The 13,330-nt window shown below is 48.9% G+C and overlaps 1 protein-coding gene across 1 annotated transcript in view; it reads left to right on the top strand.

Annotated features, from left to right (window-relative positions):
• The first annotated feature begins 317 nt into the window (after positions 1–317).
• The window catches only part of SNRNP200 (small nuclear ribonucleoprotein U5 subunit 200), a 50,463-nt gene continuing 37,450 nt past the window's right edge, over positions 318–13,330 (top strand). Inside the window, exons 1-8 of the mRNA XM_083368322.1 lie at positions 318–514; positions 2,094–2,257; positions 5,911–6,082; positions 7,983–8,175; positions 8,775–8,830; positions 9,744–9,842; positions 10,426–10,578; positions 12,730–12,829. Of these exons, the coding sequence (XP_083224448.1) occupies positions 470–514; positions 2,094–2,257; positions 5,911–6,082; positions 7,983–8,175; positions 8,775–8,830; positions 9,744–9,842; positions 10,426–10,578; positions 12,730–12,829 (982 nt within the window). The 5' untranslated portion in view covers positions 318–469. The remainder of the gene's footprint in view (positions 515–2,093; positions 2,258–5,910; positions 6,083–7,982; positions 8,176–8,774; positions 8,831–9,743; positions 9,843–10,425; positions 10,579–12,729; positions 12,830–13,330) is intronic.

The following is a 13,330-nucleotide window of genomic DNA, read 5'->3' as shown; positions in this document are numbered from 1 at the left end:
TCAACTCCCAGAATTCCCCAGCCAGCTATGCTGGCTGGGGAATTCTGGGAATTGAAGTCCACGCATCTTCAAGTTCCTAAGGTTGGGAAACGCTGGACTAGACGACCTCCAAGGTCCCTCCCGACTCTGCTATTTTGTTATCACCGCTGTCCCTTTTCAGAGGGGGGAAAGCGGAGTCGTCGAAAAGAACCCGCACGTCCGGTGCGCTCGCAAAAGCACGTCCCCTCTAGGATCCGCCCGTCACGCTCCCTCTTCCGGAAAGAGCCTTTTTTTTTTTTTTTGGAAAGAGAGGAAGGACTTCCGGAGCTGACCCGGAACCGGAAGATCCGAAAGGTTTCTGCTTTCTCCCTCTGCGTGCGGGGAGCGTCGCTCGGGAAGGGAGAGAGAGAGAGCCGGGTGGGCCGGAGAAGGCGAGCGAGCGGCCGCGGAGAAGGGCCAGCCGAGCCGGGGAGGCCTCCGCCCAGCCGCCATGGCGGACGTGACCGCCCGGAGCCTGCAGTACGAGTACAAGGCGGTGAGTTCGGGGCCGGCCGCGGGACTCCTCGGGCCGGCCGAGCAGGCGGCGAAAGCCGCCGGGCTGGGGTCTCCTCCTGGGCCCCGCGAGGGTGACGTCGAGGGAGCCGGCCGAGCCCAGCGCGGGGAAGGGAAGGCCGGGAAGGGAGGGCAAGGCTGGCGTCGTGACGGGAAAGCGGCCTCTCCTCAGGGCAGCCTGGAAGTCGGGAGGCAGCTTCCCTAGGCTTGGCAGGTAGTCCTCGCCTTAACGACCACTCGTTTAGTGACCGAGGTTACGACGGTAGTGGGGAGGGGGAAAAAAGGGGATCGTGGCTGTTTTTCACACTTACGACCGTTGCAGCGTCCCGGTGGTCACGCGACCGAAATTCGGGCGCTTGGCAATTGGTTCGTATTTTATTGATTGATTGATTTATATTTATATTTATTTATATTTATATTTATATTTATATTTATATTTATATTCCGCCCTTTCCCGAAGGACTCAGGGCGGTTTACAGGGCATTTAAAAGAGAGTCAATACAAATGTTAAAACAAATTTAAAAAGATTAAATAAAACCCTGAGAACAGTAAAAAACCCAATTAAAATTAAAAAATTCTCAGCCTGGGCAAGAGCGCTCCAAGAGCCAGGTCTTCAGGTCCCGGGGAACGAACGGAGGTCGGGGGCAGTCCTCAGCTCCACCGGCAGCTGGTTCCAAAGGGCAGGCGCCCCCACTGAGAAGGCCCTATCCCTGGGTGTTACCTGCCGGCAGTCTCTTACCGGCGGGACCCTGAGCAGACCCTCCCTGTGGGAGCGCACTGGGTGAAGGGAACTTGATGCCGGCAGCAGGTGTTACCTCAGGTAACATTTAGGGCTTTATAGGTCATCACCAGCACCTTGAATTTATGACGGCTGCAGTGTCCCTGGGGTCACGGGATCCCCTTTTGCAACGGCAGTTTTTGTTCCAGCAGCCACTTAACGACCGTAGCGCTAACCTCGCAGCTTCAGGGATTCACCCAACAACTCTGGCAAGAAAGTTGGTAAAATGGGGCAAAACTCACTTTGGCTCGCTTAGCCATAGAAATCTTTGGACTCGGTTGTGTTTGTAAGTCGAGGACTACCTGTACTTATTTATTAAATTTATCTGCCACCCATCCTCTCAGAGACAACTCTGGACAGCTCGGAAACATTAAAACTAGTGCACATTAATAACACAATAAGTAAAAAAAACCAATAATAAATGGGATGGATGTCTTCAGCCCTCAATTGGGAAACTTAGGTGTGGATTCTTCCGCCAAGCGCGAGGTGCAATTCAGTCGTCTTAGCCGAGGTTTTTGAAACTTCAACCCTCACTTAAAATTGCCAGGTTTGAAAAACCCTGTCATAACCCACTACCAGCTTTTCTGATTCGGTGGTGATTGGCTAATTTCAGGGCAACAGTAGAAAATGCCTTTAATTTAATTATAATGTAATCAATTTAGGCACTGCCTGACTGCAAATGTTAGAAGGAAATGTTTGAGATAAATTGTTGTATATCACTCACCATCTTTCTGATCTCCCTCTTTCCTCTTTCTCTTGTCTGTCTCTGCTGCAATTCTTTCAGAACTCTAATCTTGTGCTTCAAGCTGACCGGTCTCTGATTGATCGGACCAGACGTGATGAGCCTACAGGAGAGGTCTTGTCATTGGTTGGGAAGCTGGAGGGCACCCGCATGGGTGATAAGGCCCAAAGGACCAAACCCCAGATGCAGGAAGAGAGACGAGCAAAGTAAGCAAAGAATTGTGTATTTGTTGCCCATTAATATCATACTTAGTTGACTGAATTCTAGAATGAGATGCATTTTATTATTATTATTATTTATTATTATTTATTTGATTTATATACCGCCCTTCTCCTTGGTAGGACTCAGGGCGGTTCACAGGGCACATATAAAAAACAAAAACACTATACAAAAATTAAAAAGAATTAAACCCTTGCCCAATAAAACAGTAATACAGATTAAAAACAATTAAAAAACCCATAATCCCCATCAGGCCAGACCAGCTAATTCGAACAGATGGGTCTTCAGGCCCCGACGGAAAGTTCGAAGGTCTGGTGCCATCCGGAGCTCCACCGGCAACTGATTCCATAAAGCCGGGGCCCCCACAGAGAAGGCCCTCCCCCTGGGGGCCACCAGTCGACATTCCCTGACTGGCGGCACCCTGAGGAGGCCCTCTCTGTGGGAACGCACAGGGCGGAGGGGAGTCGATGCCGGCAGCAGGTGGTCCCTGAGGTAACCCGGACCCATGCCATGTAGGGCCTTAAAGATCGTAACCAACACCTTGAACCTCACCCGAAAGACAACTGGTAACCAATGCAGCTCGCGGAGCAAAGGTGTAACATGGGAGTACCGGGAAACTCCCAAGACAACTCTCGCGGCCGCATTCTGTACCAGTTGGAGCCTCCGGGTGGTCTTCAAGGGAAGCCCCATGTAGAGAGCATTACAGTAGTCAAGGCGAGAGGTCACGAGCGCATGAGTGACTGTACACAGGGCATCCCGGTTTAGATAGGGCCGCAACTGGCGCACCAGGCGAACCTGGGCGAAAGCCCCCCTAGTCACGGCCACTATATGCTCTTCCAAAGTAAGCCGCGAATCTAGAAGGACTCCCAAGTTGCGAGCCCTATCCACGGGGGGTAAGAGCTCACCCCCCATAGAAAGAGATGGAACATTTGGAATGTCCCGGGATGCCGGAATGCACAGCCACTCAGTCTTGTCAGGGTTGAGCTGAAGTCTGTTCCTCCCCATCCAGACCCGAACCGCCTCCAGGCAACGGGACATCACGGCGAGGGCATCACTGGGGTGGTTTGGGGTCGAAAAGAAAAGTTGGGTATCATCGGCATACTGATGATACCCAACTCCAAAACCACGAATGATCTCACCCAGCGGTTTCATATAGATGTTGAACAGGAGAGGCGAGAGAACCGACCCCTGAGGAACTCCACAAACGAGAGACCTAGGGGCCGATCTCTGCCCCCCTGCCAACACCGACTCCGAGCGTCCCAGGAGATAGGAGGAGAACCACTGAGGAACTGTGCCTCCCACTCCCAATCCCCTGAGACGCCGCAGCAAGATACCATGGTCGATGGTATCGAAAGCCGCTGAGAGGTCTAATAGGACTAGGATAGAGGAATGTCCCCTATCCCGCGCCCTCCAGAGATCATTCACCAGAGCGACCAATGCCGTCTCCGTGCTGTACCCGGGCCTGAAACCCGATTGGTAGGGGTCCAGATAATCCGCTTCATCCAGGACCAGAGGGAGCTGATGCGCCACCACACTCTCAACAACCTTCGCAAGAAAGCGAAGGTTGGAGACTGGACGAAAGTTGTTCAAAACGGCTGGGTCCAGGACAGGCTTCTTGAGGAGAGGTCTCACCACCGCCTCCTTCAAGACGGCGGGAAAATAACCCTCACTCAAAGAAGCAGATATAACCGCCTGGAACCAGCCTCGTGTCCTCTCCCTAGCTGCATAAACCAGCCAGGAAGGGCACGGGTCCAACAAACATGTGGAGGAGCTCAGCCTCCACATAATCCTGTCCACTTCATCAGGGGTCACAGAATCAAACTCTTCCCAGATAACATTGACAAGACCGCCCGTGTCCTGATCGCCTGACTCTGCCCAGCTGGAGTCCAAACCGGTCCGAATCCGAGCGATTTTATCCGACAGATGATGACTAAATTCCTCGGCACGACCTTGCAAGGGATCCTCTCTCACCTCCTGATTGAGAAGTGAGCGAGTCACCCTAAACAAGGCGGCCGGGCGATTATCTGCGGACGCGATGAGGGTGGAGAAGTAATTACACCTCGCCACCCTCATCGCTGCGAGATAAGACCTAATATAGGTTCTTAACCGCAATCGGTCGGGTTCGGATCGGCTAGACCTCCAGCAGCTCTCTAGGCCCCGTTTCCGGCGCTTCATCTCCCGGAGCTCCGCGGAAAACCATGGAGCTCGCTGGGATCTGCGCCGGGTCAGGGGCCGCAAGGGTACAACCCGGTCAAGTGCCTCAGTGGCTGCCCTTCCCCAGGCTTCCACTAAGGCATCAGCCGAGCAGTGAGCAGTGGAGGCAGGTGGGGACCCCAGCGCCGCTTGGAATCTGTCAGGATCCATTAAGCGTCTGGGGCGGTACCATCTAATTGGCTCCGTACCCCCACGGCGGGGGGTGGCAAAGCGGAAGACCAGCCGCAGGAGATGATGATCGGTCCATGACAGGGGCATAATAAATGGAGAGCCCCCACCTAGATCATCCAACCACCGTCTAGATAAAAAAATCAGGTCAAGGGTGTGGCCTCCCTCATGAGTTGGCTCTGAAATTACTTGCGTCAGGTCCATGGCCGCCATGGAAGCCATGAACTCCCGAGCTAGCTCAGATGAACCTCCCAGAGATGGTAGATTGAAGTCTCCCAAAACTATAAGTTTGGGAAACTCAACCACCAAACCCGAGAGGATATCGAGCAGCTCGGGCAGGGCTGCCGCTGTGAGACTAGGCGAAATGTACACCAGCAGCAAGCCCAACTGCGCCCCAGGACCAAGTTCATCGCATCTTCTGCTTATGATACTGAGGTTTCTGTTGCAAGCTGGTGTGCCAGCATAGCATTTTCAGCTGATGAGAATTATAAACATTTCAAGATCATCTTCTGAGAGAGTCTGCAAAACTCTGCTTTGGCATGCACTAAAACCTCACTCTCCAAAGTTCAGCTAGAGGTTTCTGACATTGAAGAAACAATTCTGATTAGGCAATATGAATTAATAGAAGTTGAGGACTGGGGCAGAGGAAATTTCAAACTGAGATAAAGAACTAATGAGAATGTTCCTCAGTACATAGGAAAAGAAGATTGTTGTTGTGCTTTGAGATGATAAGGGGTAAGGTTAGGTTTGGTGATCTCCGGGAGATAGGACTTCATAATTTTAAAATACACTGACCAGATATAGCTTCTAAATAGAATTATAGGGATACCAGCTACCCCGTCAGCAGTAAAGAATGTGTATTTAAAAAATCACAGATTGGTTAATGAACAAACTCTATACATTTTTGTCATAAAACATAGCTGGATGATACTTTTATCAGGATAATTTAATTTATACAAAAGTGGGGACAGACTTCTCAATAACTTGTCATAAGAATATTGTTAAAAAGGATTGGAGAGGGGGAGGGGAATAGGAAGGATGTTTAAAGAGATGGATTTCTAGTTACAGGTCAGTTCTGAAGGAGGATCCTGGACTGAATTCAGAGTAATTAAAATACTGTTCATATCAGAATATGATTGGGACAGAGAGAAAATGCACATTTGTGTATAACACGAAACCTCAGAATGAGCTTTCTTTACTGTACGTTAGATTTTCTTGGGTCTTTTCTGACTGCTAGCTAATCCTCCTGGTTTTCTAGGAGGCGCAAACGTGACGAAGACAGGCACGACATAAACAAGATGAAAGGCTACACTCTGCTTTCCGAGGGTATTGATGAGATGGTAGGAATTATCTATAAACCCAAAACGAAGGAGACTCGGGAGACCTATGAAGTTTTACTGAGCTTCATTCAGGCAGCTCTTGGGGATCAGGTGAGTGAAAAGCAGGTGCTGCATTTGTCCTTTGTGAGCTTTCATAGTTGCCCTACTTTGCATCCAGTATTTTGCACTTTCGGACAGAAATTATAGGAGACCATGACTGAGCTCTTGGGTAGAAATACAGTCGGATCAGTTTGTGAAGTTCTTTACCATTACTGCAGCGTCCACTGGAGTTGAATGGCCAATAAATTTTTAAATAAATATAAAATAAAAATTATTTTAAATAAATAAGAGATACAGTGACACTTTAAAATGATCAACCGTTTTATTTTTTTTGCTGTTTCTGTCAGCTGAGTGAAATGAACATATCATTTGGTGCAATGTGAAAACGAAGCTATTTCAGTCTTTGGGAGATCCACTTTTTCCTGAGATGTTGAATATTCACTTGCTATACTAAAGAAAATAATCTGGTGCCTCATTATTATTATCTTTTTATGGATAACCTAATCAAGTCTTTTTCTATAGGCATGTTTAGATACGATTCCTAGTGTTTGAACTCTATTTGGATTTTTGTTAACCATGGTCGTTCAGGGGTGTAGCTGAAGTATTATTAAAGAATTGCTTCCAATTATGTTGTATTTCCACAAATGCTTATCACTTTCTGAAACATGTTTACGGCTCCCTAATTCAGACAACGTGGCATACAAAAATAATACAATTACCACATTAAAACATACTATTAAAAATGAACTAAGATAATAAACTAACAAACAGAATTAATGTGATGACCGAGGGCATGGCACAGAGGCAATGCAGTCAGTTGGCAATTCAAATCACCCTTTAATTGCTCCAAATTTTCCCCAAATGTTCCCGCGTTTCTGGCAAGCCCCAGAACCAAATAAGACACACACACCTTCAGCAGCCTCTGGCTGCAAGTAGTTTCACATACAGTTAGATTAGAAGAGTCATTTACTCAAGGCCACGTAGATAACAAGGAATGAAATGTACATCCATACTCTAATGAGTCTGTGGAAATACGAGCTTGCCTGACCAGTTTCAGAAGAGAACCCAAAATTCAATCCGAGGTCTTTGAACACCAAATCAAGTTTGTCAGCCAGTCCAGTGGTCAGAGTTTCAGGGTTTCCAAGCAGAAGTCACAACACCGAGCAAGAGATCAGAGAGTTGCTTCCAAGGTCAGCAACAGCACACAAAACTCCAAGAAATCAGCTTTTGTTCCCGACAGATGCCCCTCCCCACAGCGTCTCCTTAACTCTCAGTCTCCAGATGTTCCCTGTGGAGAGGGGCGGGGTGCTCTCCTCCCGAGTAGTTGAGCCTGCCTGCCTGCGTTGTTCCCTCCTTCTCTCCATGCTCTAGGATCAGGAGGGGGTGGCCCTTGCTCATCGCCTGAGCTCCGTCTCTCCTGTTCCTCCTGTCCCAATCCTGAAGGGCCCTGGCCAGCTCTTCCCCACATCCCTCTGAAGCCACAGGCACCTCTCCCTCGACCTTCATAGGGTCCCCTTCCAGCTCACTTTCCTCCGCAGATTCAGGGTCCGACGGAGGCACGACAACTGAAGTGTGCTATATGATATCAAAGGCCCAAGAAAGCAGCCAGCTCTTAATTGTGTTTCTACGTGTGCCCCCTCGTGTTGGAGCATGTAAGGTGGGCAAATAGCCATGGAGTCCCACAAATGAGTCCTATGGTGTAGGGCAGAGGTAGGCAACCTCGGCTCCTTTATGACTCGTGGACTTCAACTCCTAGAATTCCTGAGCCAGCTTGGCTCAGCTTGGAAACCTCTCTCTTTCCCCTCAGCACAGCTGGTTTAGGAATTCTGGGAGTTGAAGTCCGCGAGTCATAAAAGAGCCGAGGTTGCCTACCCCTGGTGTAGGGTCAATTTTCTCAAGATTTCATCACTTAAACTGGGCACGGGGAATGGTATCAATTTTTTTTTGGCAGCCTCGAGACATTCTCTGTGGAGCTGCCGATGAGGTGCTGGCTGTCCTGAAAAATGAGAAACTGCGAGACAAGGAACGGCGAAAAGAAATCGACCTCTTGCTGGGGCAGACAGATGACACCCGTTACCATGTACTAGTTAATCTGGGCAAGAAGATCACAGATTATGGGGGAGACAAGGAGATCCAGAATATGGGTATAATCTGCAGCCTCGCTTCCTTTTAGCTTTTGGTCTCCGTGTGAGATTCAAGGTGCTGGTGATGACCTATAAAGCCCTAAATGGCATGGGTTCGGATTATCTCGGGGAGCACCTGCTGCCAGCATCCACTTCCCATCGTCCTGTGCGCTCCCACAGGGAAGGCCTCCTCAGGGTCCCGCCGGTCAGGGAATGCCGGCGGGCGATCCCCAGGGGGAGGGCGTTCTCTGGGCGCGCCTGCCCTATGGAATCAATTGCCGGTGGCCCCCGACCTTCGTTCGTTTCGCCGGAACCTAAAAATCTGGTTTTTTGAGTTAGCTGGCCTGGACTGAGGGGTTTTAAGGTTTTTAAATTCTAATTTTAAATTTTGGGGCTATTGATTTAATTTTATTTAAATTTTTATACTGCATTGTTTTAATTTTGCCCTGTAAACCACTCTGAGTCCTTCGGGAAAAGGGCGGTATATAAATTGAAAAACGATCAAGTTGCTTTTTTCAATGCCATTGTAACTTTGAACAGTCACTAAATGAGTGGTTCTAAGTCAAGGGCTACTTGCAACCTGCTTCTCCTTACCGAAACCTTTTTGCTCTCCTTTGCAGACGACAACATTGACGAGACGTATGGCGTGAATGTACAGTTTGAGTCTGACGAAGAGGTGAGCACGGAGACTGCTGCAGAATGCCAGGAGGCCCCTAACATTTATGCGTGTGGCCTCGTTTGAGGTTGCATAGTTGCTTATTTCTTCTTGTTAAAGGATCAGTGAGCTTATGGGCTGCATTGTTGTTCTCTCTTTTCCCCCCAAGGAGCACAAGGCAGCGTATGCCTTTCTATCACCCGTTTCCAGTTTACCCATCCCACAATCCTATCAGCTGAATCAGACTAAGAAAGAGACTGGCTGATCCAAAATTATACAGTGACCTTAAGGGCTGGGTAAATTTCAGCTTTCGGAGTTCACATCCGTCATAACATCCTTGCCGTCTACTTTTCCAATGTGCAACCTCTCTATCTCACTGTTTGAAATGCCTGTTGTCTACAATCTGGGGTGATGTGATTTACCTACAAGCCAGTATAATTTCCACACTTCCTTTTATTAAAGGCAATTGGGATGAGTGCTTTCTGAACTTTTGGGTTAGGCCAGGGGTAGGCAACCTTGGCTCTTTTGTGACTTGTGGACGTCAACTCCCAGAATTCCTCAGCCAGCGTGGGGGATCTATGGCCCCTTCATGACTTGCGGACTTCAACTCCCAGAATTCCTCAGCCAGCATGGCTTAACTTGGAAACCTCTCCCTTTCCCCTCAGCATGGCTGGCTCAGGAATTCTGGGAGTTGAAGTCCACGAGTCACAAAAGAGCCAAGGTTGCCTACCCCTGGGTTAGGGAAACCTACTCCATTCTAGCTAGGATTCAGCATCACGTAAACCCTTGATTGCCCGTTGGGATTGTGCTGTTTCCTGCTACCTGAGTGATGCCCCCGTTTGTCAGTGGCCTCTCCAAAGCTTGTCCCCTCCCTGGGAGAAAGAGGACTTGCTCTGGAAGGGACCATTAAGTAAGAGCCATTCTGAACCGACAGGAGGGCGATGAGGACGTCTATGGCGAAGTTCGGGATGAAGCTTCTGATGAAGACCTGGAAGGCGACGAAGCGGTTGTCCGCTGCACCCTCTCAGCCAACGTGAGTCCCTGGGAAAACCGGCTTTCTTCCGTTTGATCAAATCGGAGACTGGCCACCCGTAGCTTTTCCCTGACAGCGGGGAAAGGTCTAAATAACTTGAGAACCCGTTGTTCCTATGAAAGTAGATACAGGTAGTCCTTGACTTACGCCCACGATGGAGTGCTAAATTTCCACTGCTAAGCAAGACAGTTGTTTAGTGAGTTTCGCCCCCTTTTTCAGTCTTTCTGGCCACGGTTTTAAGGGAATCCCCACACTTGTTGGCAACACAATTCTTAAGTGAATCTGGCTTCCCCACTGACTTTGCTCGCCGGACGGTTGCAAAAGGGGATGGTGTGACCCCCCGGTACGCTGCAGCCGTCATAAATGCATGCTCGTTGCCAACGTGGTTGAATTTTGATCCCGCAACGACAGGGTTGCTACGGCAGTCACTAAGCAAAGCTTGTAAGTTGAGGACTCCCTGCAGTGCTGTCTAGTTCAGGGAGAACTGGAGAGGCTCTGGTCTTACTATTGGTGTCCCATTCGGGCTTTGGATTTGTGCTTTCAGCAAAGCTCCTGCCGCAAGTAACGCTGTGTTTCCCCCCAGCTGGTGGCTTCCGGTGAGCTGATGAGCTCCAAGAAGAAAGACCTGCACCCCAGGGACATCGACGCCTTCTGGCTCCAACGCCAGCTGAGCCGTTTCTACGACGACGCCATCGTCTCCCAAAAAAAGGCAGACGAAGTGCTGGAAATTTTGAAGGTGCGCTGCTTGCCGGACCCTGGTGGTCTGATCCTGCTTTTGCGTGGGGGGAGTTGGCTTAATATTTACGGCTCAAGAAAAAGTGTGTTCCCTGCCATGGCTCCCACTCTCTATAACCCCCCCCTCCCGGTCAGTTCGGCCCTCGCCCTCTTGGCCTTCTGAAAGACCTTGCAGACACGGCTGTGCCAACCGGCTGGGGGGGGGATCCCAGTGAGGGTGTGGCATGTCAGAGGTGGCTGATCGAGTAGAGAACACCCCACCTTCTCTCTCTGCGCATTTTGCTCCCTCCTGCTTAGTTTAATGGTTGTCAACTTTTAAGACCTTTATTTACTGTTCTAATGTTTTATGCGGCATTTCAATGTCTGGAAGCTGCCTGGAGTTGCCTGTGGCTGAACTGATGGCAGATAAATTTGATAAAATAAATTATGTATATTAATACCATCTGACACACCTTGGCAAATGCGCATATGTAAAATATCCCATTTCTTTCAACCCTCGATTCAAAAGGGCGAAGGACATTGTCCCTGTTCTTTCGCTGAAGTACACCACCAATTTCCGGTGCCTGTAATGGGAATCGGGAAACCTTGTCTTTTGGCTTCCCAGTCACGATTCTTCCCCTTCATTCTTCTTCTTCTTCCCATCTTGTATTGCTGGCCTCCATAGACCTGTTGAGGTCCTTGATGCTCTCTTGAGCTTGGTTGTTTACTTGCAGGCGTTTCATTACCAAACTAGAGAACATGCCCTACGTACAGTCACCCACGCACTCGTTACCTCCCGTATAGACTACTGTAATGCTCTCTACATGGGGCTGCCCTTGAAGACCACCCGGAGGCTTCAGCTGGTGCAGAGTGCAGCTGCACGGGTAGTGATGGGAGCACCCCGATACTCCCATATTACACCCCTCCTGCGTGAGCTGCATTGGCTACCGGTTGCCCTCCGGGTGAGATTTAAGGTGCTGGTACTTACCTTTAAAGCCCTACATGGCTTAGGCCCGGGATACTTGCAGGACCGTCTGCTACCGGGGACGACTTCCCATTGCCCGGTGCGCTCACACAGAGAAGGCCTCCTCAGGGTACCGTTGGCTAGGCAATGTCGGCTGGCGACCCCCAGGGGGAGGGCCTTCTCTGTGGGAGCGCCAGCCCTGTGGAACCAGCTCCCCCCTGAGCTTCGGCTGGCCCAAAACCTCCAATCCTTTCGCCGCGGCCTCAAAACACTCCTATTCCACCAGGCTGACCTGGACTGACAGGCATTTTAATTAATTATATTTACAGTTTTTAATTTATTTTTAGTTTTTAATTTTAATTTATTGCACAGATGATTTTAATTTTATTTTTATCTTAATTTCTGTACTTATTATATGTTTTGTTGTTAGCCGCCCTGAGTCCTTCGGGAGATAGGGCGGGATATGTTTATGTTTGTTTATGTTTTATTAAATTTTTATACCGCCCTTCTCCCGAAGGACTCAGGGCGGTGAACAGGGCATATAATAAAAATACAAAAATACAAAAGTTAAAATAGAATTAAATTAATGCCCAAAATAAAACAATAAAATATACAAATATTTAAAACCCTAAATTAACTCCCCATCAGGCCAGGCCAGCTTGTTCGAATAAGTGGGTCTTATAAATCCCATAAATAAATAAATAAACATCATCAGTGCTAGAAGGGAGTGGGGTTTGTCTTCTGTTTCTATACCAGTGGCTTGCCCTGCCAGGATTGGTGGGAGTATTCAAGGAACCAAGAGCAAAGCCTACTCCCTTCTAGCACTGATAAGGTTACCTAGTTTGGTAGTGAAACGCCTGCAAGAAAGCAGCCAAGCTCAGAGAGCACGAAGGACCCCTCCTTTCAACCCTGAGCTACAAATATTCTCTTCTGCCAGCTCCACAGACATTTGTTTAGGCAGGGAAGCCCCGTAAATCATTGTGTTTGCATGCAACTAGTGGGGCCTCCAAAGAGGGCTGGTGAAATTGCCTCAAACACCTGAAGGGCACCTGCCAGTCAATGCAAATGTCAATGGCAGCGCCTTGTGTTTCTGTTCGCTGACTGCCGAGTGGCTCTGTCCGGCCTGCTATGGTTTCAATTCTCCAGATAAGATGAAATCGTTACAAACAGACAGCAAGCTCTCTCCGTTTTCCTCGCTTCCTCCCCCAGACGGCCAGCGATGACCGAGAATGTGAGAATCAGCTGGTCCTGCTCTTGGGTTTTAACACATTCGACTTTATTAAAGTCCTGAGACAACACAGAATGATGAGTGAGTATTTCTTGTTGTTGGAATGTGGAATGTTACTTTCTGGGACTTGAAAGAATGGACTTCTTCTCACAAAAGGCCGTTTGAGATACGTAGCCGAGGAGAGTTGGGTTTTCCCACCCAGCTCAGTTTTCAAGAATCTGTTTTGCTCTTCTGAAAACAATCAATCAGAATAGAGCTGGAAGGGACCTTGGAGGTCTTCTAGTCGAACCCCCTGCTCAAGCAGGAGACCTTATAGAATTTGAGACAAGTGGCTGTCCAGCCTCTTCTTAAAAGCCTCCAGGGATGGAGCGCCCACAGCTTCTGGAGGCAAGCTGTTCCACTGGTTAATTGTCCTCACTGTTAGGAAGTTTCTCCTTAATTCCAGGTTGCTTCTCTCTTTGATGAGTTTCCAACCATTGTTTCTTGTCCTGCCCTCTGGTGCTTTGGAGAATAACTTGACCCCCTCTCTTTTTGTGGCAGCCCCTCAAAATACTGAAATACGGCTGCCATGTCACCCCTGGT

Source organism: Vipera ursinii, assembly GCF_947247035.1.
Source record: "Vipera ursinii genome assembly, chromosome: 8".
NCBI classification, from domain to species: Eukaryota; Metazoa; Chordata; class Lepidosauria; order Squamata; family Viperidae; genus Vipera; species Vipera ursinii.
The sequence above is the reverse complement of the archived record's forward strand: the minus strand, read 5'-3'. Positions and strand labels throughout refer to the sequence as shown.